Raw genomic sequence first — 27982 nt, 5'->3', positions numbered from 1 at the left:
TTTCTTCTCTTAGTCCATTCTTTACCCCTTCCCTTACGGCGTGGTTCAAGTGTCCACCGATATGTGAGACAGATACTGCGCCTATTCCTTTCCCCCAAAACCAATTCAATTCAAATAAAGAGACGATCGAGCCGCTTTTCTCTTTTCAAGTAACCTGTTTGATCTATCCAGTGTGGCATCCCGTTCTCGCGGGTTCGCGTTTGCGAGCAGGCTTCCGCGAGAGGGCTGCTCTGTGTCGTGCGGCAAAGCCGAGCGAACGTCGCTCGGCACGGCGCTCGGCTGCCGATATTGTAAGGTGAGAGATACCCCAGCGCCGAGTCCTGTGACAGGCAGGCTTCCAGCTCCGCGATGCCGCTGGGAAAAAGCTTCCGCATCTATCACAAGGTGCGGCCGCCGAACGCCTACAGCGTTCTTCTCGAACAGCGGTCCAAGAACGAAACCCTTCTCTTCGAGTCCAGGGCCATCGCAGTGTTGTGTGAGTCCACTTCCCTTCTTCCCTCTTTGCATGTTGGAATCGGATGGATCGCTGCGGTATCTCCGCGCTACGCCTCCTGTACGGAGATGACCTTTATTTTCGCGGCGATTTGTAGTTCATTCAGCATATTTCGAAGTTTAGCGTGCCGTGGTCGAGAGATCTGTGGAGGGGCTTGTATTGCCGGCAGTTGATTCGGCTGTTTTAGCAATGCCAGACCGCTCGGTTTAATTGCAGCCTCGCTCAACTGTGTCGATCCTTTGCGAACTCACCTGTGTCTTTGTCGTGGTTCCGCGCCATCTGTCATGCTTCTGAAACTGGCAGCATCGCGTTGCTTGATCGGAACCCAAATGCCTATTGCTTCGGATTATTAAAAGCACGAAACTTTCGCTCAGCAGAACTCTTGTACTTGAAAAAAGATGTAGCGCAAAAGAGACGAGCACGGGAGGGAGACACGACAAGGACGAACAAGTATGTGCCACCAACTCGCCCAGCAAAAAGTTTTATAGAACTCTTGTACTCCATCGAATTTCGTGCTGAGATCGCTTTAGAGCGGGTGTGCAATGCAGATCGTCCCCTGTGACGCAGTCACGTGTAGTAAACTGCGACGCGCACATACCTGTATCCCAGTCGCATCCCAGACAACACGAATACATCATCAGGAAGTCCTGAGAATTAATGTTAGAGGACATTGTGTTGTCCCGAAGACGTCCTCTACTGATCCCCAATAAGTCCTCACATAGTCCTGTTGTCCGGCCTCAGAATGTGGGTCATTAGATTGCTTAATTACTGCAGGGAGTGTGCAGAGAGGCTGTGAAACAGCTTTGTTTTTGCTTAATTTGTATTGGATTCTAGCAAACAAATTATGCAAAAGTTTCGCCATGCTCAAAACTGGTTCGTTTGCCGCATTTCTTGGTGCATACAGGCTGTTATTCGCGCAGTATTTTCATACAGCGACGACTACAACTCATTCAGGAGTTGAACTCTGCTACATCAGTGCAAAAGCTATTTGGACTAATGGCCCTAAAATCTAAAGTGTCCGACCCCATCAGAAGCATGCAGTACATAAGAACAGGTTTAAAAGCCAAAATGTCTTAAAATATCTTCTCGAGGCATATAGTTTCCTTCATTACATCGCTATTGTACACAAGTATCTTAAGCCTGCAGTTTTCAATTAATGAAAGCGAACTGCAATGGATAAAGCTTGTTTGATCTCAGTTCAGTGCCGCAATATTGTCCTGCGATAGTACGTTTGTAGGACATTTGAGAAATTTTCATCCTTGAGTCATCCAGCGGCGTACAAACTGAGGACATCTTCATGAGGACGTTTGGTAGTAAGGCACTCGAAAAGTACTCAGAATGTCCTGTTAGGAATGAGGACATTCTGACCATTTCAGGGCGTCCTCAGGACATTTGGTGTGGTCTAGGATACCGCTATGTGTATTTCTCGTCGTACGATCACTGCGAATTGGTTGGCATTGCGATGTTGTGACACTCAATTCTCTAGTGTCATATTACAGTGCGAGCCGTAAAATCTCGCTGTGCGCTGTCCTTTACATGCGATAGCAAACACTAGTCGTTGATATGTGATGGTGCAGATTCGAATGAAGGCAGTTTAATCTGGTTGTAGGCGGAAAGCGCGAATGGTACTTGCCCAGTGCAAGAGCACTAGCTCATGAGAACAGTAATTAAGTTTAGCTTCATTTATAGCAAGCTTGCATTATATCAGTAACAGTGTGTGTAAGCGCTTGTTTAGTTACCATGCAGAGTGCGTCATCTTTCAGCCATCTGTGGTCTGCTCCATCTGTGCGCTAAATGTATGCATAAAACAATTTACCATGCTTAGAGCTGGACCAAGGAGCAGTGTGGTAAATGCTGCATCCCTGAAATGATTTCAGCTCAACAAGAGACCGACACTGTGAAGAAGGAATACACAATGCTTCTTGATGCTCATGGCTGCCTTGGGGTGCTGCAACTCACAGCAGGTTAGTGGAATATCTTGTACCTCATTTTGTTGCACCGTTATGTTGTTATTGTCCACTCCAGCGCATTTATGAAGTATTGTTCTGCTGCTGAGAGTGTTTAAAGCTGCCAAGTACCATAGGTGTTGGACCTGTTTGATCCTTTATGTTACGACAGGCAGACTTGCTCTTTTGTTGCGACACGGTGTGGTGAAAGCAAACAAATCCAAAATACAGTACATGCTGCTCTCATGGTACTTGAGAAAGGAGCTGTGCAAAGGGTTCAACTTTGGAAGTGATTTCTGAAACAATGAATGAAAACGCCTTGGTACTGAAGTAGTTTTGTTGTATCTCGTCAGCATTAATGAATTGGCTGTTAAGATTGCTCTGCGGTTATCTTGAACAGTACCTGCTTTGAGGCCAGTCCCGGCACCCGTCTTCAGCCTTCTTTCAAAATTCGTTTGGCTGGCACGACAGGAATGACAGCTCACTTGTCATGCTGTCACACTTGTGCACGCTGGCAACTGTCGCAGGAAAGCAGCATGGGTCTGCATTGTTTTTCTTTTGTGTCTTTTCCGTGATTTTCTACATATTGTTGAGAGGCACGTGTTCAACATGATAGCAACAGGAGTTTCAGCTCATCGTCAGTACTATCTTCAGCCTGTGAGCTGTCGGCATTCCTTTGTAAGTCACCTAAGATGCAATGAGGCTTTGAAAATGGTTTTCAAAAACCGGTTGAAGAGTGGTTGTAATAAGCGCTGCACCAATGAAATTTGCTAGCAATCTTCTGTATAGATGTAGCTTGCATGAAAGCTTAAAATTAGAATAAAATTTTGTGTTGTGTCTATTTTGTTTTGTTTTTTCCACAAGTGTACCTTTTTCTGAACATCTATTGAATTCAGAGTTCTGAAATTTTGCTTTAGAATAGAAATGGAAATTATGTGCTTTAAGTAAAAATAGCTTTATTAATTTTTTCTCTTTCGGTGCAATAAAATTGCCACCCGTGAATTTTTTTTAATCATAAGAATGCAAAATGACTTAGGCGGTTCATTCTGGTTCCAATCATGTAAGAGAAATTGATTGAAGTCTGTAGAGAATTTAGTTTGCTTGTGCCTTATAGTTCCAGAGAAAAAAGTATACTAACCTCCAAAAATGCTGTCTTAAGAAAAATGCAAATAAGGCCTCTGAAAACTCCTAATTTCCAAAACTCCAAATTAATTCACTCCCATGACAAAAGGGTCAAAAGAGTATTCTTGAAGTCGTGAATACCCAAGTGCAATATATTTTCTGAAAGCTAAAGAAATGCTGTATTAGAAGGTTGCAAAATCCGAAAATCAGTTTTGTTGCCAAAACAAATCGATTTTTGCCATTATTGCAGAATGTGCAGAATGGCTTAGAACCTAAACAAAAGATGAAGGGCTATTTGAGGCTGTTTGTGTGATCTCTTTCACTGTTACTGTTAAATAGAAGTAGTACTGTAGGCTGAGGCTACAAGGCGATGGGCCTGGCCACTCTCTACTTTTTGTAAAAAAATTATAAATCAGGAACTGAGTACATAACTTTGAGTCATGGTATTGTAATTCACAGTAAACTTATTTCCGCCTTTGATATCACTGCATCATTCAGACTGGTAAAATCGGCCATACATCGATCATAAAGCACTCTTTTTGATATGTGAATAAGACACAAGGTATACAATACGTAAATGTGACACTGCTGCCGGTAATGCTTGCATGCAAGTTTGATTCGTGTACCTCATTAATCGCTAATCATTCTTAGTTTCCTTTTGCTTGACACTATATACACTATATGCAAAAGTTCAGCAAAAGCAGAGCGTACTACTTGCTGGGCTACCTTTGATATTGGTTTCTATGTTGTGAAATCTAATGCATTGCGCCCTGAATTCAAAGCCTATTCAGAGGAAGTTTGCTCTGTGTTTTGTAAACTGCTAAACATGCACCAGTTCGTGTGGTTATATGTCCTGTGCCAGAGGCTATCGGAATTCATGAAATTAAATTGAGGATGGTGCAACAAGCTACGGAGAGGGACATGGTAGGGGTAGCTTTTAAGAGACAGGAAGAGTGCAGGAGAGGCTTAGGAACAAACACAAGTTAACGTTATCATAGCTGAAATCACAAAAGGGAAATGGGCATGGGCAAGGCAAGTAATGCATATAGATAATCAACGCTCACTTGGGGTAACAGAGTGGATTCCCAGAGACAGCAAACAAAGCAGGGGGCAACAGTGGTTCAAGCGTGCGGATGAGATTAGAAAGCTTTTACGGACACGGTGGCTGCAGCTGGCACAGGACAAGGCTAATTGGAGATATATCCTCATCCGACCCCGGGCTCATTATAATACACATTAGTATTTTACAAAATTCTTAAAAAAACGCATCACTCTTGCAGCTTAAGTGCCATTGGAATTAAGAGAGTACTCACTGTGCTCCCATGTAACAAGCTTTTCAACAAGTGCAAAACTGCAGGTGCGCTCTGAGCAGATTCTCTAGTTGGTTGAATTGTCTAAATGAGATTTCTACTCCCAGTGTCTCTCGTGCTTTGTAATTTTGATTTAAATACACATTCTCTCGTGAATGTATTTAGCTAAATATACGCCATAAAACACTGTTGCATGTTTATGTAGGTCTACAGGCCCATAGCAGAGAGCATGGAGAAAACTTATAAGGGAGGAACTGTTGGACCTACGGCTGCCAGATTTTTTGTGTGCATTCGCGGGGCCACTGAGGCTTGAGATATGTATTTAGATTAACGCTGACAGGCCAAACTTTTGCTCGGGTCTGACAAGGATATAGGAGAGGTCTTTATCCTGCAATGAGCGTAGCCAGGCTTGTGATGATTATGTCTCTTCCTTTTTTTCATACAGGTGACACGGTGGTCCAGTTTCTGGTGCTGGTGACGGGTTGTCAGTCGGTGGGCAAGCTGGGTGCCTCGGAGGTGTTCCGCATCACGGACACCCTGTTTGTGTCGCTGCGCAACAACGCCCAGGACCTGGAAAAGGTGCAGGATGTGCGCAAGGTCCTCAACGCAGGCACTTTCTTCTTTGCCTGGACACCGTCCACGGCGGAGGCAGCACTCGACCTCACCCTGTGCGCCCAGCGTGCTGTCATGACCAGCGAGACAGACAACCGTTTCTTCTGGTGGGCAAGCCTGGATTCAAAAAGTGATCCTATAACATGAAAACTGCGAGTTTAAATAGATTCCAAATATTGGCTGTTTGTTTTTTCTTTGAAATGATGCACAAGAAATTGTCAAATATGGATAACTACATGGAATTTATAATTGAATTTCATCTCTCACGTAGTTTTCATTTCACCCTTAACAGCTGAACAATGATATTGACCTCACAGATCAGTTAAGGCAAAATTAAGACACCCTTTTATTACAGCAGCGATGCCGTAATTTATAGCAGCAGCATACAGCCTTTGTCAAAAGTCTTTGCTCCACGCGGTCTGCTTTCGAGCTGCTTATTTGAGCAGTTAAGAGATGCCCACTGTCCCTAATCTATGGGGAGGCAGGAGCATTCTTGACCTCAACCCTCTGAACTTATAAAGATTCGGGGTGTTTGGTTTAGTTCAGTTTATTACCTTAAAGGTCCCTTATTAAGGGGCGTTACATAAGGGCCGGGTATTTTATATCAACAGTGTAAAAATTGTAGTGACTACTCATTGAACTAAATGGTCACTAATGAATTACAAAAACTAAGATGGGCAGGTGGTAGCAGCAATGTCGTCGCGGTGAAGGAAGTTCCAGTATGTGGTGATTTGGAAGAAAAAACAGAGGCACTGAAGCTGGTGGGCGCCGTGATTGGCTGAACGTACTGCTTGAAAGCAAATCTTGTGGCCTCAAGGCATTTGACAAATGCAGATGGTAAGTATTTTTATCAAACAAAGTGAACAGTAGCATAGATGACCCATGAAGGCACGTAACTAATGTCGTATTGCATGCTCTGTTCCAGGAACCGCACGCTACACATCCCTCTGCTGCGCTACGGTGTGGACTGCAGCCGGTGGCTTCTGAAAGCGGTCTGTGGAGGTGTGGAGATGCGCACCCTCTACCTGGGCCACCAGCAAGCCAAGGCATGCCTCATCTCACGGCTCAGCTGCGAGCGCGCGGGCACGCGGTTCAACGTCCGTGGCACCAATGACGACGGCCACGTCGCCAACTTTGTTGAAACTGAACAGGTCAGGCAGTTTCTGCAGTCGGAGCATTGGTCTTCTTCACATGTGCTGCTTTTGGGGTGGTTTGAGGCTCATAAGTTATGCATGTTGACAAGGCAGTTACAAACAAAACCAAGAAAGGACAAGATTAACGCTACTTACTTGTAGCTGTTTGTTCTGAAGCAAAAACAAGGTAGTTTAAAGGAAAATGTGACACATATACTTTAGGAGCCAACGAAGGGGATGCCTACATCTTTTTAATGTATCAAAAGAATTGGAACAAAGAAACTGCATGAGGACACCTTTAATCATGTTGTGCAAATCATACGTTGCTATCTGCACAGTCAAGTGTATGCAGCAGTGTGCAGACATACTTATGCACTGTTTCTTTGTGTGCTTTGTAAAGAACTGTGCGGCACTTATGGTGTTGCATGTTGTGTTTGGCAGGAAACAGCTACTGGCCAAGGCACAATTGTTATAGTTGTGATCGCCATGTTGATCATATGCGTGTGTGAACTGCAGTGCATCTGAACTAGTCAAGTCTCTTAACTTTATTGCTGACATTGTCAGCATGGCAGTACGCTCATTTGAAGCAGAATAAAATGGACTCTTATGTTGTGAGATGTGAGTCAGTTTCCCATTCTGAACTGCACCCATATCTTATTTGGCTCAACATTTCTTCAGGTGATCTACCTAGAAGATCAGATAACGTCCTACGTCCAAACGAGGGGCTCTGTGCCACTTTTTTGGGAACAACCCGGAGTTCAGGTGAGTTCTTATCAAACTTTGCTTAAGACAGTAGTTTCAGTGGAACTGCTATAATTCATCTACATGTGATCTTGTCTCATCTTCATGTAAGGAGCACTGGTTGTAAAAGCAAGAGGTTAAGTGTAAGTGTTCTTTTTTCGATAGCCATGATTATTGGTACATTCTTGCAGGTTGGGTCTCACAGAGTCAAGATGTCGAGAGGCAGTGAGGCATCCATGCCAGCTTTTGAAAGGTACCTTCCAAGCTGTTCCATTTTTACTTTAGCATTTACACCGTCATTACCTTGCTTATTTGCTTCTTTGTAACCCTATCCCTTCTCTGGAACTCAGACATTAATCCTCTGTTACATTGTCATTCACTTTTGCTCAAAGGCACATGTCCATGATCAAGGAACGCTATGGCGACCAAGTCATCATTAACCTTCTGGGCTCCAAGGAAGGGGAGACTATGCTTACTCAGATGTTCCAGGTACGGGTCACTTGCATGTTCTTTTCCAGCCTGTGGATTTTGTTATTTTCATTTCCTGATGTCTGCCTCTATGTTTCCAAATAAGCTGATAATAATTAATGGTGTTCTTTTGGAAGCAACAAAAATTTAAGGGGGCCTCAAATAAACCTGTATTCTTTAAATGATTTGCAACCTATGAAGGCTTATGTTGTGCGGGAACTGTATCTCTTGCATTGCTGAGATTAAAATGCCGGCATTGGTCTTCTATACGATGGAATAAAAATTCATCCATTCATGCATACATTAATGAATAAGAAAGCAAGAAAAGGAAGAGTATTGCATGACGGCATGTAATTGGCTATTAGGAGTTGTGAACATGCTGCATTGGACCGCTGCTTGCTGGAGGAGCTAAAGGGAAAGATCCTCAAAGGTAATGGAACCTGTGAGAGGTGTTTCAGGGTGCTTCCGAAGGGATACAATTTCATCCAAATATTGTTTGAAGTAAAAATTGATTCCCTGACTCTTTCTGGTTATGTTGATGTTTGTCTGGCAGAAAAGGACGCATTTATTGGCCACCAGTCGATTAAAACTTGTGACATCATTACCAAAAAAGGTGAATTGCCACCATTTTGAAGTCAATGGATAGGAGGATAGTCTTCAGGATCCATGCTAAAAAATCGGTGTCAATGCACGCATTTTATACTTGCAAGATTGGCCGATGATGGTGAACTATGTATTTCATTTTTCAGTCTTTTCTAGCTTATAACAGCTCTGTTTTCAGTGAGAAGCACCGTTCTCTTTCACCGGCTGGGGTGTTGAGTGTTCTTTCATTTCATGTTTGCATTGACCTGCAGCACCACATGAAGGCATCCCGGCGCAAAACGTCCATGGTGTCGTTTGACTATCATGCACTGTGCCGTGGCGGTCGACAGGACAATCTGATTCACCTCAAGAACCAGATCTCGCCACACCTGACCAGCTTTGGCTGCTTCTACTTTGATGGCACCAATGTCGCCATGTGAGTCCAGCATTCCAGTTGCGGCCAAATTCAGTTTTCATTCTGTCAGGTCTCTCATCTTTGAAAATTGTTTGATAGTGCTTTGTCATTCAGGTTGGTGGAGTGGAATGGTAAAGGTGTCTATGTGAAGTCTTAGCTATGTTTTAATCATACTGGCATCTTTATAAATGCTTTAAATACTGTAAAAATGTTGTCCTGCATTTTGCTTTCTTGTGGTTGGATGATTGATTTTACAAGCTGGGCTGTACTTGAGATGGAGAAGATGAAATAAATGGACATCCAATTGACATATTCATCTATGTATTTGAGTTGTTTGCCTTGAAAAATAGGAAATTGTAGATTCTAATCGTATTTTAGGTCGTTTGAAATGTGATATGACAGAACTGAAAGAAGGAAACATGGAGCTGATAATTAGAAGGCACACTGAAATGCATATTAATACACGTTACTCATCTTGTCGCAAGTCAAAGCTGTTATTTCAGCATACATCTTTGCTCATTTCAGGCGACAAACTGGCACCTTCCGCACAAACTGCCTTGACTGCCTGGACAGAACAAATTGTGTACAGACGTTTATTGGCCTTGAGGTAAGCTTGCATGTACAGCCATGTGTTGTAACATAGTCTGCCTTTGTTGTGCGAATCTGACACGCACTTTCATTATCACATACTCTCAAGAAAAGCTTATCTGCATATTACCAACGCTTGAGCGTGGCATATTCATAGCACTTTCAGTTCTTACTTGTCCCTTACGTTACATGACATACCTGTTGGCTAAAGGTAACTTGTTAGCTGGCATTTGCTTCGGAGTCATGTAAAGCACAGCTCACACCTAAAAAATTACATTTGAGAGATTGTTCACTATTGATACGTGTGCCATGCTTTCAATGACACACGCAGTCAGAACTTTTGCATTTACACAACTTGAGGTTCATCATGCTCTGAAATGCCAGGTCTGTTCGTTTTGCTATCCTAAATGGGTATTTACAGAACAGTGTAACATATTTGATAGGAACAGCACATAAAATGCAGTGAATGAAGAAGGCAACATAAACGCACCTCACACTTTTGTCCAATCTTCTGCAGTGTTCTCCGTCGAGTATGATTCACCAAATGGCCAAAATCAGTACGCTTGAACACTGTACCTTACTGAGAGACAACAGTCTACGTTCACATACATAATATGACGTCGTTTGTAATATGTGGAATGACTATTTGGTGAAAATCACTGCATTTGACAACCGCTCGGATATTTCTCTCATAATCCTTCTTTCCGCTGCTGCTTTCTTTCTTTTTCATCCGTGAAACATGGAGCTTGGCAAATCTGCTCCTTTCTTTTTTTCAGCCATAAGAGCTCATTGCTTCATTTTGCGTGTGTGATTGACTCTTCAGGTCTTGGGCAGCCAAATAGCTTGTCTGGGTCTCCAAGACAAAGCCCAGGTGGTGTCAAGGTTCGTCGAGGTCTTCCGTCAAATGTGGGTTCAAAATGGCGACCAGGTCAGCAAGATCTACGCTGGCACTGGTGCTCTCGAAGGAAAGTCGAAGGTAGGGTGGTTCATGAAGTTTGCTGCACTAGAGTGCTGTAGTATTGTTGCTCCTATGCTATTTCAGCATAGGTGTGTAGTACAATAGGAATAATATTGCATTTTTGGTTCGTTTGTTCACTCCCTTGAGGATGTAAAATTTTTCGTAATGTAAAATGTCGCACAGTTTTTATTATCCATCTTGTGTTAGAGCTGTTATTTTCTTTTGTTTTTTGCCGCCGTGGTAGTATCGAAAGCAGTGTAGCGAAAGTGGTCCTCTTTCAGCTGAAAGATGGCTCCCGGTCGATGGTGCGCACCATCCAGAACAACCTGTTGGATAGCAGCAAGCAGGAGGCCATCGACGTGCTGGTACTAGGCAGTGCTATGTGCAGCGAGCTGGCCGACCGGGCGCGGGCCCTACTGCCCACTGCCATGCTGCACCTACCCCCCAGTGTGCTGAGGGCCATGTGCAGCCGGCAGCTGGAATACACGATTCCCCTCAAGGTCCGCGTAACAGTGGCCACGTGGAACGTCAACGGCGGGAAGCACTTCAACAGCGTTGTGTTCCGCAACCACCCCATGTCGGACTGGCTCGTCGACAATAGCGCCGTCAGCAGTGGATGTGGTCAGCATACGATGCTCACTAGTTTCCTTATTCTTTTTATTTTGATGAGCTCAATTTCTTACTTTGAAACAGTTATTAATTTTTTGGTATGTCACTAATGGGTACATTTAGTTATCAGGTTGTAATGGCAGTTGAACGTATATTTTGATGACGCAGTGTTGACACGGAGCACCAGCTCTCAATTTTTTTCCTTGTGACTTATGTTGTGCGTTTTATCTGTCTATGCGTAGCTGCCCTGTACCAGGTTGCTAGCAACCGTTTTTGTATTAGTAGTTTTTTCTTATATACTGTTTCTTGTTGCTTTAATTGATTTGTTTGCTCCGTCCCATGTAATACCTCCTTTCAATGGGTCTTAATGGGTAATGTGAATAAATATATAAATAAATATGAGAGTAAACTACTAATAAATAATGATTAATCCTCAAGTTTGAGTTCTGTTATCACTTTTTTGTCGTTATGAAGTTATTCTCTTGTTAAGTGAGGAGCCACAGTGTACTCCTTGAAGTACCATTCCTACTTTGGCCTTATCACGATGCTATTTTCATTAATGTAGTTATTTACTAACTATTAACGTCAGCATCTGCTATCCAAATCAATATTTGGTGTACATGCAGCAGTTAATTCTTCAGGCTAGTAGTTCCAGCTTCAGTGGTACGCAGAGCCTTTTACTGGGAAAGCGTTTCTCATTTATTTTGTCATTGCAGCACTCGTGGATGTGAGTCACCAGGTGGACACCACGCCTGCAGATATTTATGCCATCGGCTTTCAAGAAATTGTTGATCTTAATGCACAGAACATTGTCAATGCCAGGTAAGTGAAAAAGGTTGTGTGCATGCCTGGTTAAGATTTTACTACGCATTATGAATGCAAAGTTGTCACTTTTCAGTTGTAAAACATTCAGAAAGCTCTGGATTTCTGTATAATGTTTCTGGTTTGGTGTAGCCACGCATATATGTGCTGTATATGGGAGAATATTGTACTTTTCTTGAGATTGGTGCCATCGTGACAGGTTATACTAGAGTTGAACCCTGCTACAATGAAGTATTTACAGGGAAACAAATCTCACTCTGCAACAAAGTTTTTCTAGTGGGATTCTTCTTCGAGTTGTTTCAAAGCAAAACTGAGCCTGAAAAGTTATTTTACAATATAAAAAGTGTGGGGCCACCAATTTGCTTTTTTTTTCTGCATCCAAAGAATGCCTGTGAAGTTTTAATATTTTCACTTTATTTCACCGAGAGCAGCTGCTAAGGAGTGAATTTGCCTAAAAAATCGGACAGCTGCTGGCAGCTGAAATAATATCTGCCAGGGCCTTCAATTATGCCTAAGAAATGTCTGTGTGCTGTGGGATATCAGTGCACATCAAAGAATCCCCCTCAGTTGTGGTGGCTCAGTGGTTTGGGCACTCGTCTACTGATCCGAACTTCCCAGGTTTGAACCCGACCACGGTATCTGCGTTTCGATGGAGATGAAACACAAAGGAAGGCGCCCGTGTGGTGTGTGATGTCAGTGCATGTTAAAGATCCCCAGGTGGTCGAAATTCTTCGAGAGCTGGAGCCCTCCACTACAGCACCTCTTTCTTCCTTTCTTCTTTCACTCCCTCCTTTATCCCTTCCCTTACAGGGTGGTTCAGGTGTCCTTGATATGTGAGACAGATACAGCGCCATTTCCTTTCCCCAAAAACCAATTTCAAAGATCCCCATGTGGTTGAAATAAATCCAGTGCCCTTTACTATGGTGTCCCTCATAGCCCACATGCAGCTTATAGTGACGTTAAACCCCACTTATTGCACTGTGCCAAATATGTTTCATGATGTTTTTTTTTTTTGTATAACAGTAATAGATGATGCAAATGTATAGTGGTGATCACCGTTACCTTGAATACACCAGCGCATACTTTTCGACCCTATTCCTATACTGTGTCACGACATTCAAAAGGTCTTCGTTGGTATCAAGAAAAAACTCATAGCAGACGACGCTGTACAATGGCAAACGATGCAGGAGTGTCTCAACAACATGGTGCACGCAGAAGGTGCACACTTGTGTACATGTTAATTGTGATCAGCACTCTGTCAACTCCAATGCCTTTCTTACCAACACTTTTTCTCTCCAACAAGATCCTTTTTCTCTCTTTTCCTCCTCCTCGCTGTGTGCAGCTCTTCCAGTCAGAAGGAGTGGATGGTCGAGCTGCAGAAGACCATCAGCCAGAAGCAGAAGTATGTGCTGCTCACGTCAGCACAGCTGGTTGGTGTCTGCCTCTTCGTCTTTGTACGGCCTGAACACACCCCTTTCATCAGGTTCGTGGTTCCCTGTGCTGCAGATTCCTCTTGAACGTGCCTCCATGCTAGGGCATGTTGTGCCCGGTGGCTTGCATTACAGCAAAGTTCAGTTTTATGTAGTAACTTCATCTCCCAGTCTCCTGGGATAGAGTGCAGGGCCACATCTGATCGCATCATACTCAGAAACAGTTTTGGGCATGCCTTTTTATGGAGGCAAAACGCCCGTGTGCTGTGCGATGTCAGTGCACGTTAAAGATCCCCAGGTGGTCGAAATTATTCCGGAGCCCTCCACTACCGCACCTCTTTCTTCCTTTCTTTTTTCACTCCCTCCTTTATCCCTTCCCTTACAGTGCGGTTAAGGTGTCTGACATATACTGCGCCATTTCCTTTCCCAAAAAACCAATAATTATTATTATTGTTATCATGCTTTGCACGCCTATCGAGTTGCAAAGCTTACCGTTATTGTTTATCTTGATTTCTGAGCTTGTTATGCAAAAATTTTGTGATGTTTTATGTTGGTGTGTTTTTTTTTGCCTAAGGTCTCGTGCATCTTTCAAAGGCTTCAAAATGCACTTGTCGGTTTTCATGCAGGAAATCTTACTAATAAAGCAATAAAATTCTGTGGTTAGTCTAAATGTCAGCTATGCATGCTTTTGACGTAGTGCAGAGTATGTCATGTGATGTTGCATCCTTATGTCACGCCAACCTCAGCACCAATGCCTGTGTTGAAGCACATGCTCGAGCATTCTTGTTTCCCGACCTTGGCATCTGAAGTGTGTATTTGAAAGGTGCTGATGGGAGCTTGCTCAGAATGAACACTCAGACATGCTTATTCATGCTGACAGAAATCATATTGCATCTGTTGAGAAAACCAGCCCAGAAACATTGCTTCAATTTGTCATCTCTTTGGCTTCACTGCACAATGTTATCCCAGTGCCTAATGGGGGCTGCAGGATTTTCGGATCCTTTCTCGTGAGCAAAATGACTATTTTTGAAGAGAGGTAGCGAAAGCAAACCTTGGCAGCATAACGTAGAAATATGGCCCATATAATGGCCGCGACATTGCAGACATTCCTATTACATCTTAGGTGGCACACAAAATCAGTTGACATTCTGGGCTGATTTCTTGAGGTCTTGATTGCCAAATTAAAGCCAGACTATCTGACATCATCCTCACGCTCACTGCTTCTACTAGCATTGAAACAGAATCGTCTCAAGGCTAAAAAAAATCACGACACTGAGGTCATTTGCAAGAGGGTCGGGCTATCAGGGAGTCTGCCATGCTTGCTAAAAAAAGTTTCACGCTTTGCTGTTCAGGATTTCAGCTAAATTCATTGCTTCAGAGGAAAGTTGCTGATTAGTTCCAAACTGAAAGTTGTGTTCTTGGAAAATTGATGGCGTAACAAATCTGAAAATGCATTGGTAGCTATGGGTCCCTAGCAACCCATGCTTAGTGGGCCCGGTAAGGAAAGAGTTAAAAGTACTCGTGAATGCAGTAGTTTTTGTTTTATGACGTACTACGACCCTGACGTCATGTACCTTGCAGATGGCCCCCAGCTGAAGTTGTCTCTCGAAACGGCCAAAGTTGACATCTGTTCTCCTCCACAGGGACGTGGCAGTGGACACAGTCAAGACGGGTCTGGGCGGAGCAGCAGGCAACAAGGGTGGCGTAGCCATCCGGTTCCTCTTCCACAGCACCTCGCTGTGCTTTGTGTGCGCACATTTTGCAGCCGGGCAGTCAAAAGTTGCTGAGCGAAATGCCGACTACGCCGAGATCACCCGCAAGGTCACCTTCCCCATGGTGAGTAGTTGAGCAGACAAGGATTGAGGAATGAGGGGCCCGTTAGGATCTACGCTTGAAAGAAGACAACATTCATTGAAACCAAGAAAAGCATTGGGGAACATTGTTGCTTTTATAATAGCAGCGTTGATCAAATTTCAGGTGACGATGTAAGTGCACGTCGAAAAACCCCAGGTGGTAAAAATTTCCGAAGCCCTTCACTACGGCGTCCCTCATAGCCTGAGTTTTTTTTTGACGTTAAACCCCCATAAATCATAAATCATATTTCAGGTGAAAGATACTTCGATAGAAAGTTGAAAAGACAACTGCATGTCGTGGCTACGGTTGTAGGTGGTGCTGGTAAACACTTCCAAGGTTAGGCTATGTGCAGTGCTAATACTTTCGGAAGTATATGATTGCACATCCACAGGCCTGAATATCACAGGCCTTGCTTGTTGCTTTCATCATGGCCGACATCTCTATTTCGTATCACCTGTCAGGTTCCTGGTGCCATTTTTTTTGCTTTGAGTTTCTTCAAGGTGCTCCCGACCAAAAGGGTGGCTGCAAGGTTTTGTTTTAACATTCTGAGGTTATGATCACATTATGTTTCCCAAAGTTTTCTAGGAACGTTTTGTAGAAGTATGTAATTTTATGTCTCCGCATTGGACACACACAACTTCCTACTGACAAAAAAATTCAAGAACCAGTTTTTGAAGAATGGGGAGATAAACTTACAATAAATCACATTATGTTCATGTGCGCAAAACTTGAATAACTAAAAAAAACAGTACTTTACTCAGTTTTATAATGAGTGCATCACTTTTCACTTAACACTGCTCTTAGGTGATAATGCAGGTGTTGACATGCCTTACGTTTGCAGCTTTTTAAGAGGTTTTCTTGAGAAGCTCTACATCCTGACCGAGTGCTTCGCTTGATTTAGTGATGCACCTCAGCTACTCTCTCATTCCTGAGAAGAAGGCTGAGGTCTTTATTTGATTTGTTGGGAGCCTCGAGATCCTTGCCCAGCCAAGCACAATTGCTGAAGTTACCCAACCTTCTTTAAAGCTTGTACTGTTAGCCGTCTCCAAAATTTGATTTCATGAATCATCAATAGAAATTACGAACTAACTTTTTAAGCCCTCTACACCACCATTGTTTTTTTTTTTCGTTTTTATAAAATTCTGCAGAAAACAATTTTTTTATACACCTTGAGCTTGGTGCATGATGGCCTTAGATGCTTATGTGCCACTAAACCCAACATAACAACAACAATAGTGCAGTATTGAAATAGCATTTAAACCTCAAAAAGCACAACACAGACTTGAAAGGACACACACCATCCCGAGTAGGCGAACTCTGTACTGAATGCCGCGAAGGTGTGAGAGCATGTCATAACGGTGAGGTTTGGCACCACGCAGGGGAGGACGTTAAACTCGCACGACTATGTCTTCTGGTGTGGGGACTTCAACTACCGCGTGGACCTGGAGAATGACGAGGTCAAGGACCTGGTCAAGCAGGGAAACTGGCCCGAGCTGCTTAAGTACGACCAGCTCAAGGTGCAGCAGCAGCAGGGACAGGTGAGTCTGCTGGTCGCTACTGGTGAGGGATAAAAAATGAGAATATATTGTTTATATGTATTGTCACCCACTCTGAGACTAGCTTCAGAAATTGAAATAATTTCCCTCTTTGCGATCTGTACTGTATATAGAATTCATGCCATTTGGCTCATTGTAGCACTTTAGCACTTTGGGTAGACTGCGAACGGTCTGCGTGCCATGAGCCAAAAATTGCATACTGTTGCCACTACCACTAATCAGAACAGCTGCCTGCATTTGCATGCTTTTCAATAAAAGATCTTTGTCGATTGGTGGGTTAAATGACGCATAATATTATCCTTTTCTGTTTTAGGGAAGCAAGCATGACTTACTTTGGTTCATAGTAAGAATTGGTGGTTTTACGACATAGAGTGTACAAAGGAATTGTGCAGGCGCTCACTGGAAACTAGCTTGGTGTTGATGAGTACGTACTGTGAGATGTTCAGAATGGGGCCTTGATGCAAATGTTTCTTTCTTTTCTTTCTCGTCATGCTTTCTACACATTGCAGATGTTTTCGTTGCAGAAAAACATCTGTCTTTAGAACTAAGAGCGTTCTTACCAAGGTGCTATTTTATCTCACTGCTCAAAGTACGTGAAAACAAGCAAATTGCATTGGCAGAATTTTTGCTGGCTGGGACCTCTCTTTTGTGAGAGCTGCCGTTTGGGTTGTATTTCCCCTGAGAGCCATAATCTTGAAACAGGTACATCTTTCTCTCTCTATGTTTATTTATTTATTTATTGCTATTATTTTTTTTTGTGACACTGCAGGTGTTCAAGAACTACCTGGAAGGGGAGGTCAACTTTGCGCCGACCTACAAGTATGACCTCTTCTCGGACGATTACGACACAAGCGAAAAGTGCCGTGTTCCGGCTTGGACGGACCGAATTCTGTTTCGCAGGCGACGGCTACTTTCAGAGACAGGTGAGAGGTTGTCACTCATTATCTAGAATTGTTTTTTATATCACATTAGTTGTACCACGGCTCCTGTTCTAGTTCAAGCTGTACCATAGAGGTGCTTACATTGATGTAGTGGGATACTTACCATACATGGACTCATCTATGAAGCTATGGCAGAAATCTGCTGTGATGCTTCTGGAAATGATTTTCAAAAGTCTTAGAAATGTACCTTGGCGATACAGTCTGGTTGATATGTTTTCCTAGGTTCTACATAAAATTAGCTTGGTCTCAACGAAGTTCCCATGGAGTGTGGTGCATTATTTTCCCACTTAAAAAAGACAGCTGTTCTTCCTTTCTTTTGGAATTTCTTTTAGAATTTTGAATCATAGACAGTGAAATGTTATTGTTGTGTAATTCAATAAATTTTACTTTGGTGTGAGACAGCTTGAGAGAAAGGGGAATGCTTGACTGAAAGGCTGCTTTCGGAAAAAGCATTTTTTTTTTGCTTGCTTTCACAGGCCACAGAAATTCTCAAGATTTCTAGAGGCTTCATTCCTCAACAAGAATTCTCAAGTTTCTTTTATTCTTTGTGGTTGTTCTGACTACTCTGATAAAGGAATATTTTTCGCAGAGGACCCTTTTTGGAGCCCTGGACGCATTGCCCATTATGGCAGGGCTGAATTGAAGACGTCTGATCACCGGTAAATAAGCATAGAGGTTGCTTTGTTGGCTTTCCTAGTTTTTGTTAAGCTTCTTGGTTAACGAAGCCGCAAGTCATACATTGTAAATATAAATCGATATCGCAACATTTCAGAGTGAAGTAATTTTAATGATTCAGCTGCCCTGGGACCTTATTGGTATTGCTGATGCATGTGTTGTTACACCCTGTGCATATCATTGTCAGCTGGTGTCCAAAACACAATTTGATTTGGAAGATTGTACAACTGTTACTGTAGCTTTTCAGTACTGTAGCTCCGTGCTGTACTTACTGCTCATTACCGTAGCTCAGGGGTTTTCACTCTTTTTAGCCCTGGGATTCACTTCTTTCAAAATGTGCTGAGGAATCCTGCGTGTCTTGGCTTCCATCCCTTCCTGTCTGATGTGTATGCAAAAAAGAATGCACGCTCGCATTGCCCCTTAGAAAAATCACCAAATTCAATTAAAAATGGTTGGCTTACATCAAAACAATTGGCTGCAAGCCATTACAGTATGATTACTCCCAAAACAAGGTGATTAAAAGGAAAAATGGGAGTTGAGGCATGCATAGGTTTAGGTGCTCGAGGAACCCCAAGAAACAATCCAAGGAACCCTAGGGTTGTGTGTAACGGAGTTTGAGAACCATTGGTGTAGCTACTCAGTTCTGTAGCACCGAGAGAAGTGAAAAGAAAAAGGTGTTGTGTTTTGCACCAACACATAAAGTAAAGCCGTGCCCTGCGAACACAAAATTATTGATTTTTGTGTTTCTCCCTTTAGTAAGTAGCTGTTGAGTGTTGTGGAGTGTCATTTTCTGTTGCATCCATCGAATTATTGGCACTTGCATGGCCAGGTCACCATGGGCAACTGTGCTTGTCATATTCTTGGTAATTGTGATCGTGCTTCTGAAGAGGCAGGTTGAGGGAAAATGCGAGGAGAGAATTGGAGTTAAGGGAAACAATCGGGGTATACAGTTTTTCGGTCCCTGTTGTGCATTTAGAAAAAAGTCTTTCAGGGTGACATTGCTTGTAAGGTGCCTTACGTTCTCCGAAGTGTTTCCCGTGATCAAGGTTGTTGCTGAGGGCCCCTTTTAATGGATGCCTCGGCAATGACGGCTTGGTATGCAAATTTTTTTTCTCAGGCCTGTGGTGGCGGACATTGACATAGAGGTCTCCAAGGTGGACGAAGCGGTGAGGGAGCAGACATTTCGAGAGGTTGTGGACCTCATGGGCCCACCAGACGGCACTGTGGTGGTGCACCTGGAAGAGGAGGGCGCCACCTTTGAGGACACATTCCTCACAGCACTCATCCAGGCATTTGCAACAGTTGGAGAGGTCATCCTGATCAGGTTTGGAGCCTACAAGACCTTTGCACACCCTCTTTTTCTTGTCAGATAGCTTGATAAGGGGCTAAAGGTGACATTTCTCAAATAATTGCTTGCAGCTGTGCCTTCGCCTTTGTGTGACAGAAGATTTTCCTCTTTACTTCACTGCAATGAGGACTTTTGCTGGTCACTGTAAAAGGAAACACACAAGTGCACTGCCAGGGTTGTGTTGTGTTGTGTTATGTTGTGTTATGTGTGAGCGTAGCCGTCATCCGCTGTGAATGGTCATCTGTCAGGTGCCTTAGTAGAGAGTGCATTGAGATAGTTGAATGCTCCGCACTTGCTGTTGCGAGTTGGAATGAAAGCCGTGGGCTTCACACATTCCCTTTCATGTGATGGCCTTATTTTTGTAGGCCATTCTGTGATAATGAGATGCGACTGCTACATTTTATTGGATAGGCCAGGTTTCATTTCTGACTTAAAGTTTTCATCAAAACACTTCCATAGGCCCAGTAATGTGGCTGCAGTGGTGGATGAACTACTTAAGTGTTTTTCTTTACCAACGGGGCCAAAACAGCAGTTTTCATGGCTCAGCATTTCATTATCTCGAGGGATTGTTGTGACAAACTTCTGGGCTTCAGTGACTAGTCTCGAGTCTTGTGCCGCCAGCTTACTAGCTGAAAACTTCCATTATTGTTGTCTTATTATACAACGTATTTTGTGTTCTCAGGTACGTGGCTGACATGCTCTGGGTGACATTCCTGGAAGGCCAGAGCGCGCTTGCAGCAACGCACCTCTCAGGGACGCAGGTGAGGCAATGGATCCCGCTCATTTTCAAGCAGTTGAGCTGCTCAGCTGCTGTGGTGTTCATGCGAAGACACACTCACACAAGTGCATTCGGCGGCTCAGAACGCAGATAAAAGTGCCCAGAGGTGTTAGAAAGGTCAGCGAGAAAAAAAAAATACCAGGACTTCTTATCCCTTTTCAGGACTACCAAGTGATGGTGATAGCCTTTAACCCCCATGTCCCCTTGTCCCCCCCAAACCATCACTCAGGCCCAGGTTGATAACATGACCAAATATATCATAACCCTCATTGGATTGATTACCAGCCTAAATTACACTTGTGAGGCAACTGTGACATCCCTTGAGTTCTCAGTTGTGTACACAGATAACAACACGCCCCATGGGCATTTTATTTTATTGTTGCGCTTTAACCTGCGTCACGCATTTCTTTTGTTTTTCCCCATTGTTTAGTCGACTCCTCTGTCCTGTAACCATTTGTTCCAATATTTTTTACTATGTGTTGCATCTTTTTCGTAAGTGCATTGTTCTGAATTTGGCACCATCCTTACACTGGATGTCTCACAGGCCTGTAAGATATTTCAAATAAATAAATAAATAAACAAACCATTTACTCCGGAGAGCCTCCCCTGATGCAACTTTGTGCATAGCACTAGTTGAGACTGAAATTGGTTTAAACGGACTTTGAGAACAAATAGAAGTTCACCTGTATCGAGAGGGCACTGCATTCTAATCACAAAAAGACCACTCTCTCTAAAAACGGCATTTTTGTAAGCTAAAAAATGCAAAATGAAAAAAGGTGTTGTCATCAGTCAGGTGATTTTTGAGTGCGCATATCAGAGGCTAGGCTGCACCTGGCAGGTGCAGATCTCGGTGTCACGCTCTCACTTGCTTGTGTGCGCTGCGCGCGCATGCCCAGATTGGCTTTAGCATGCATATGGGTGCGCAGACACGTGGCGCATATGTCTAGGAAGTGACCATGGAGTCGGGCCCTTGGCGGTGCACCCCTCCTGGAGGAGGTTTGCTGACTGGAAGCCACACAAAGAAACTGTTCCAGAATCATTAGTCACTTGAGATGAATACTTCGAGATTTCGAATATGAAACGTTGAAATTGAATGAATTGATTGAATGAATGAATTTTTAATAGTTTACTATTCGACCAGAAATTCAAATTTATTAATTATTTGCACAGACCTACCCGTGTGCTATTTCAAGCTCCCATTATATGGTACGGATGACACTTGCACATCATTTTTCTCTGTTTTATTTTATTCCAGGTTGTATTCTTAGCATGGGTTTTTTTTCGTTTTCTTCAGTTGAAAGTGTCTCTCTTTCTGTAGTTGCAGCTTGCTTCTTGTGTATTTGAAATAGCTGGGATTTGAATATAGGAACAACACTGTTTTCCTTTTGTCATTTTGCATGCGGTGCCATTTGCTTACTCAGGTGGACGGCCAGCGCATCGTGGTGACCCTGAAGACCACCAACTGGGCACAGGCGGTGGACCACGAGCTGAAGTTGTGCTGCAATAACACGGTGCCGCTAGCTGAGCCTTCGAGCCGGGATGGCGAGGAGGACTCCACTCCACCGGAAGCAAATGATGGGGCTCCTGATGGTCTGTTTCCTCTCTGTCTTAAGGGTTTTTGAACTTTAGAAAAGGACCATAAAATTAGGGGCGATCAATTGGATTGATGCGGACGAAATGCAAGTGCATTTTTCTTTCGCTCGCCAATCTATTTCAATTCTGATTCCATTGACTTTCACTCACCAGTCTACTCTAGCTCTGATTGTATTCCAATTCTAATTTTATTCTGATTCTATTCTTATTCCAATTGTAACCATATTTGCTTTTTTTATTCACTTTTTTGAGCGATTCTTAGTCATTTTCATTTTTGCTAGTCATTCTTAGTCCAGCGTCTCCCTCCTCGCCCCTTCAAATGTAGAGAGAGAAGTTGAGGGAAGAAAGGGAACAGTCGGGAGGAGGAGGAGAGAGGGAAATTCTCCTTGACATGACCTGCCTTGCGTTAGGTGGAGTCTTCACACAGATGCCGCCGACGCCGCACAGTGTTCACCTTCATGACCCCACAACGCTATCTTATCAAAATTAGTCCAAAATATGCAGAGTTTGAATTAAGGGGAACCCTCGATGCTGATGAGACCAAAGCGTCAGTTCGACTGTTTGAACCGGATGTTGGAATTAGGCAAGTTTGAATTTATGGGAGTCCACCGTGAAAGTTTTTCCTTTCTTCCTTCCTTCCTGACTGTGGTGGGTTCAATGTGGCAAGTTTACGTCCAGTCAATGGCATGTGACTGGTTGTGTCCAGAGTATGGTAAAAGCGAGAGCATGCACAAATGGTTGGCACTTGGGGGTTGCAGAAGTATGTGTGGTGTTGTACCGAGACAGTGTTTGATTTCAACTTAAAGACATGTTAGGTGTTGTTTTGGAACAGCTCACTCACATGGGCCAGTCCGCTCAGATTCACCATTTTACAGATGACGGCTTGTTTCCAGCCTTTCCTCAAGAGTCCAGAGTAGCTCCAAGAGCCAGAAGTAGCGCAGATACACGTCAGAGTAGCCCAGTCGTAGTCCAAGTTATTCGGGAAATTTAATATGCAGATGCAGGTGGTACAGGTGGCACCTGCTCTACATGTGTCCATAATTAGTACAGATGCACAAAGTACAAGCGCTATAGCATCCTAACGTCGAAGCATTGGAGCAGTCCATAGAACAGTTTCACACCATTGGATATCACTTTTTGTGCATTGACGAGGAATATCATGAAAACAGTGTTTTGAATAAGCAAAACCTGCTTCTTTCGTGGCGTCTTTTGAGAAGCCAAGGGCTTTTTTTTTTTTTTTTTCACGACATGCAGATTGGTCGAACGACTACGAGTGCCATTCGCAGTCTTCCTCGGGCAAAAGCAGCCCCTCATTCTCAGGGGAAGTGGGATTTCCCCCCGAAGAGTCATCCGCACCACCACCCGTGCCGGGCCGGTCAACGCCCACGATGAATCCACCGGGCAGGCCTCCTCCACCACAGAGACCACCACCCCCACAGAGACCTCCCCCGCCCCAGAGGCCCCCACCACCACCTGAGCAAGAGTGCAAGGCTGCCTCGCAGGAGCAGGTAATGGCACAGTCAATTGCATCTCTATTATGTGTTGCTGCAATTGTCATGTAATGAACTGCTTGGAGTAAATTTGGAGTAGCAAGCTTAGAATACGAACAACAAATTTTTGGTTGCATTTCTTTTTATTTGAACTGATGCATGACATAAGTACTGAAAGGTACTAATGACGTGTAAGCAGACTTCAGTGCATGTGGAGCATATAAAAGCTGCGATACAATCTCTGCTTTATCGTTTTTATTCAGTCCAACTTCTCCGGCCAGCCCGAAGAGCTGGAATGAGGACAAATGCACAAGCAGCTTTACTATTCCAATTTTTTTATTATCTCACTTAACCTCTAGTCCACTTATGCACCACAGCCACTGTTTGGCTCTTCAAACCGAAACCAAAACACGGGAAAAATAATTCTATTATAAATTATTAGAAACGAATGGAAAATTCCACGTTGTGCTTCAAGTTTACTAATATCTTGTGCATCATTACAAAAAACAAATGCACAGCCAAAATTTGACCTCTTGTTTAATGATGTCCATGTGCACAAACTTATAATGGAGTGGTCAATTGACAAAGCTGTACATATGCAGGAAAAAAAATTTCCCATAAAGCCTTTGTAAAAACTCTTTCATTGAATACTCCATTTTTAGGAACCAGTATTTTCCTGCTTTTGATTCATACAATGAAAAAGGTGTAAAAGTATTTGAAATTTTTTATTAGCAAATCAGATGTCCTTCTATTCAGTTGGCTGACCAAATCAAATAGTGCATGTTCAAAATTATTCAAACCAAGTCGAATCCATTCTCAAGTTCTTGAATAACCGGCATGAAGTTCGAATAGGGTACGCCATAGTTTTTTTCAGATGATTGTCTGTGAAAACAGGGCCCACTCTGATGCCACAGGGCATGCTGTCATGATCAGTCTGTGCTGGTTGGAAGATTCAGCACTGCGACGTAGTCCGTTCATGTGGTAGCTTTCATAATGCTCACGCATACGACCGTCAAGATTGGGGGATGCGACAGGGTTGAGCGAGGATTAAGAAGCCTTGCCTTCATGCCTGCATGTCAGAGGTCATGACTGGTAACTCTCGTCCCTCATATAAACAGAGACTTGGCGCTAATTTGTTTGCTATCACTTTTAGTACAGCAAAAGGGTATTTTCCTATGCATATGACATGGCGTTTATAGAGTTTACATCGCGTTGCATGTCCACTAGGAGAAATTGGCATTGCATCTTTTGACAACTGTGACTAGCTTCACTGTTTCGCTTGAATATTCACACAAGTAGTGAATAGTCACATAAATATTCTATCCATATTCAATTGGTTCTTTCACTGTTTTGATTCATATTTGGTTCAGATTTTCACGATACCATTTGCATTTGAATCGATAGCAAGGCTGGCTTATCCATATTTGATATGGTTCCAAAAAATTATTCGCAACTACAGTCAAATCTCATTATGACGAAACTGTTCGTGAAAAAAGTAATGGTTATAATGAAAGAATGACAATTCCCCCTGGAAGCGCTGTCAACACAGGCTGTAACAAAGTAATCGCCGGGCCCTTTCAACTTCATTATAACGAGGTTCAACTGTTCTAATTAATGAAATATTCTTCACTGAATAAAGCACAAGTTTTCTTTAGTGCTGCATTTTCATCTTGCAATTATGAAACGCTGTTGATCATTTTATAGTTAAATTAATGATTGGTCATGAGAGGAGGTTGCAATGGGGAAAGCAACCTGGGTTGCAAAAGCCCCACCGGTGGCAGCTCATGCGGTCGCAGGGCAGTGGCCCATCACTTAACCGCTGCACCACTGCGCCAGGAGTGGTGTGAGGAGGACTTCCAGGGATTTATGAATCTAATGTTGAGAATGGCTACTACACATTATATGGGCATTAACCCTTTAAAGCTAACACATCATACCCTTAAGGTAGAGTTTAAATGTCTCCTCCAATTTTTTTCGAAGTGCAAATTATGTGAGATCCATTACAATTTCATCAAGGCTGCAGTTGCTGAATGTCAGACGCAGTGAGATGTGAGCCTTTATTCACTTGTTGCCAGTTCAGCCACTCTGATTATGTGACGTTTGCAGCCATCTGTGTAGTCTGATGTAAAAAAGCTGCCGCAACATTTTAGTTCATCAGAGGCAACTATTGTCAGTGGAGAATCGAACTTGTTGCATCATTCCAGGTGTCATCTGCAGCTCCTCCAAGACGAGTACCTCCGCCTCGTCCAGTGCCTCCACCTATCCGGCCACCGCCACCTGCTGCAGGCCCCGAGGCTGTGGCTTCAGGTGCTCCACCGCCAGACACGCCCCCGCCCCCTCCTCCTCCACCTAGAGTGGACTCATTTGAGAAGAGCCCCCCGGATGCTGCAAACGGCATTGAAGACGTTGAGGAGGAAGAGGCGCCATCATCCCCATGGCAGACCCTTCCCCCTGCCCCACCTCTTCCCACTCACCCACAAATGGTGGACCACGCCCACCAGCAACCTGTCCCATCAGCCCCACCATACGCTCTGCCTCCCTCCCAGGTTCCTCCTCCTTCTCACACCCAGGCACCAGGGAGGCCACCAGCTCAGGACTGGCACCCTCCTCCTTCAGCACCACCTCTCGCCCCACCCTCTTCCCTTCCTCCCGCCCCGCCTGCACATCCCAGCCAACCTCTACCGCCTGCCCCCACACAGGCCCCGCCCCCCGTGCCCCATTTTCCGCCCCCACAGCAGGTCCCGCCGCCATCAGCTGACACCGTATCTTCTCCTCCTCACATGGCTCCGCCCGCTGGACCACCTCCGGGCCTGCCTCAGGCCCCGCCCATCCCATCAAGGCCCAAGGTCATGGCACCTGTCGTGATGCATGCTGGCGATGGGAAGCCTCCACCTATTCCTGCGAGATCAAAGGCTGGCCCACCAGTGATCAGCAGGCCAAATTGAAGTTGTCAGGAGTGCTGCTCTGTGGCACTGATGGCAGGAGAGCGGGAGAACTGCTGGAGGCCCCGATATATGCATTCCATTTGAGGGCACAGTTGCAGCACATGACACGCGATGCAGCCAACATGACACGCTCTTGAGGTGGTCTTTCTTCTTCGGACTGCTGGGAACAGCTCCTAACAGGCCAGCAGAGCCAAAAGGTTTAGGAACTACTACTATTAAAGGATGGTGGTATGCACGGGAGCACAAACCATGCCAAATATTTAAACTGGCCAGGCGATACCTACATAAGGGCTGTAAACTGATTTGTCCTTTTGTCCTGCCCCAAAATCTTGCGGTGTGTGTGTTTGTGTGTGCAGCCCTATTTTTTTTTCCCCTCCAAATGAATTCGACTTGTTTCAGGTCCTAATGCAAGGTATACCCTTCGCGGCACTTGACTAGATTATTGTATCAGCCGTTGATAGATGTCAATGCTGGTTGTGCATGCTAGTTATTTATGTATGTCATCGTGTTAATTTTTATCTTCTCTCCTATGGTTTTGCATGCTGTTGTGTCTCTAGTCAGGCCTACATAGTTTTATTTTAGTGGAGGCATTGTGTGGGCATGTGTGTGGGAGCCTCCTCTTAGAAACTTAGATGCTCTGTAGTGAGCGTCCATATTTGTGAGAACCTGATCCATCTCTTCTTCTCATTTACATTGATATTTATATTTCTGTCTTAAATTATACCCAGTTGCTTAGAAACATCGCGTGGGAGATATTTTAAGTTACGGTGAAATATTTTTATAGGAACCATTACTACAGGGATTCCTTCTACGTTGTGAAATAATTCATCACCTGATTATTTGCCAAGCAAAGCTGCGCTCTCATTTTTTCTGCATTCCAGTGTTGCACTGTGTTGCGCTCCTCAAGTTTTGTACCTTAGGTTTTTTTGAGGCTATGCGAGGAATAGATTTCCCTATATTTAATGCATGCCGGCTTTCAGCGTGTAATGAGCCCTTCCTCGCCTAGATGCTTGTTACTGCTGAACCAATGAACTCATATTGTTGACTTCTGCTGCTGTCTGTTCTGTCACTGTTGCAGCTAGCTGCCATCTTTCTGCTGGTGTGGGACTGTACAAGGAGTACCACCACTCTTGAGAACAGTGTCTCTAGTCTTTCGAAGGCAGGTGGTTAATCCTGTTGGTGGTGTATACGTAGTGATTGTTATTGGTGGTGTCTCTTGACTATTAGCTCGCTGCAGCAATCAGAAATACTCGATGTCTGCCACTAATTTGTCGAATGTGTCACACGTGCGCGTCCCCGTCCCAATGCGTGGCAGAAGTCTCTCAATAATATATATACACGATGTGTAAAATACTTTTAACCCCTGTATACATTGCGTGCATATAGTACTAAGAATGCTTTATGTGAACTGTGGATTTCAGCATTGCATCCGCTAGCGTTTTGCCTGGGGTGTGGTGTTTTAAGCTATTTAATTTAATTGTGAAATTTCAGTCACATTTCCTTGTTCATTTTTTTTTGGCTGCTGGGCCATCACTGGTTGCTGTTGCAGAATAAAATGCATCTTTATATTTTA

The 27982-nt window shown here is 43.8% G+C and overlaps 1 protein-coding gene across 1 annotated transcript; it reads left to right on the top strand.

Annotated features, from left to right (window-relative positions):
- Positions 1 to 40: 40 nt before the first annotated feature.
- Positions 41 to 27982, top strand: Synj (synaptojanin). The gene is made up of 22 exons (XM_077642917.1): positions 41 to 475; positions 2371 to 2457; positions 5317 to 5590; positions 6409 to 6634; positions 7295 to 7378; positions 7549 to 7610; positions 7750 to 7846; positions 8680 to 8843; positions 9348 to 9429; positions 10234 to 10386; positions 10650 to 10989; positions 11694 to 11799; positions 13142 to 13282; positions 14873 to 15065; positions 16463 to 16621; positions 17409 to 17562; positions 18170 to 18239; positions 19373 to 19579; positions 20286 to 20364; positions 21803 to 21971; positions 23229 to 23482; positions 25669 to 27982. Exons 1-22 carry the CDS (start codon positions 349 to 351, stop codon positions 26407 to 26409), a joined length of 3969 nt encoding a protein of 1322 aa, XP_077499043.1. The 5' UTR covers positions 41 to 348; the 3' UTR covers positions 26410 to 27982.

This window comes from Amblyomma americanum, chromosome 11 (assembly GCF_052857255.1).
Source record: "Amblyomma americanum isolate KBUSLIRL-KWMA chromosome 11, ASM5285725v1, whole genome shotgun sequence".
Taxonomy (NCBI): Eukaryota; Metazoa; Arthropoda; class Arachnida; order Ixodida; family Ixodidae; genus Amblyomma; species Amblyomma americanum.
The sequence above is the reverse complement of the archived record's forward strand: the minus strand, read 5'-3'. Positions and strand labels throughout refer to the sequence as shown.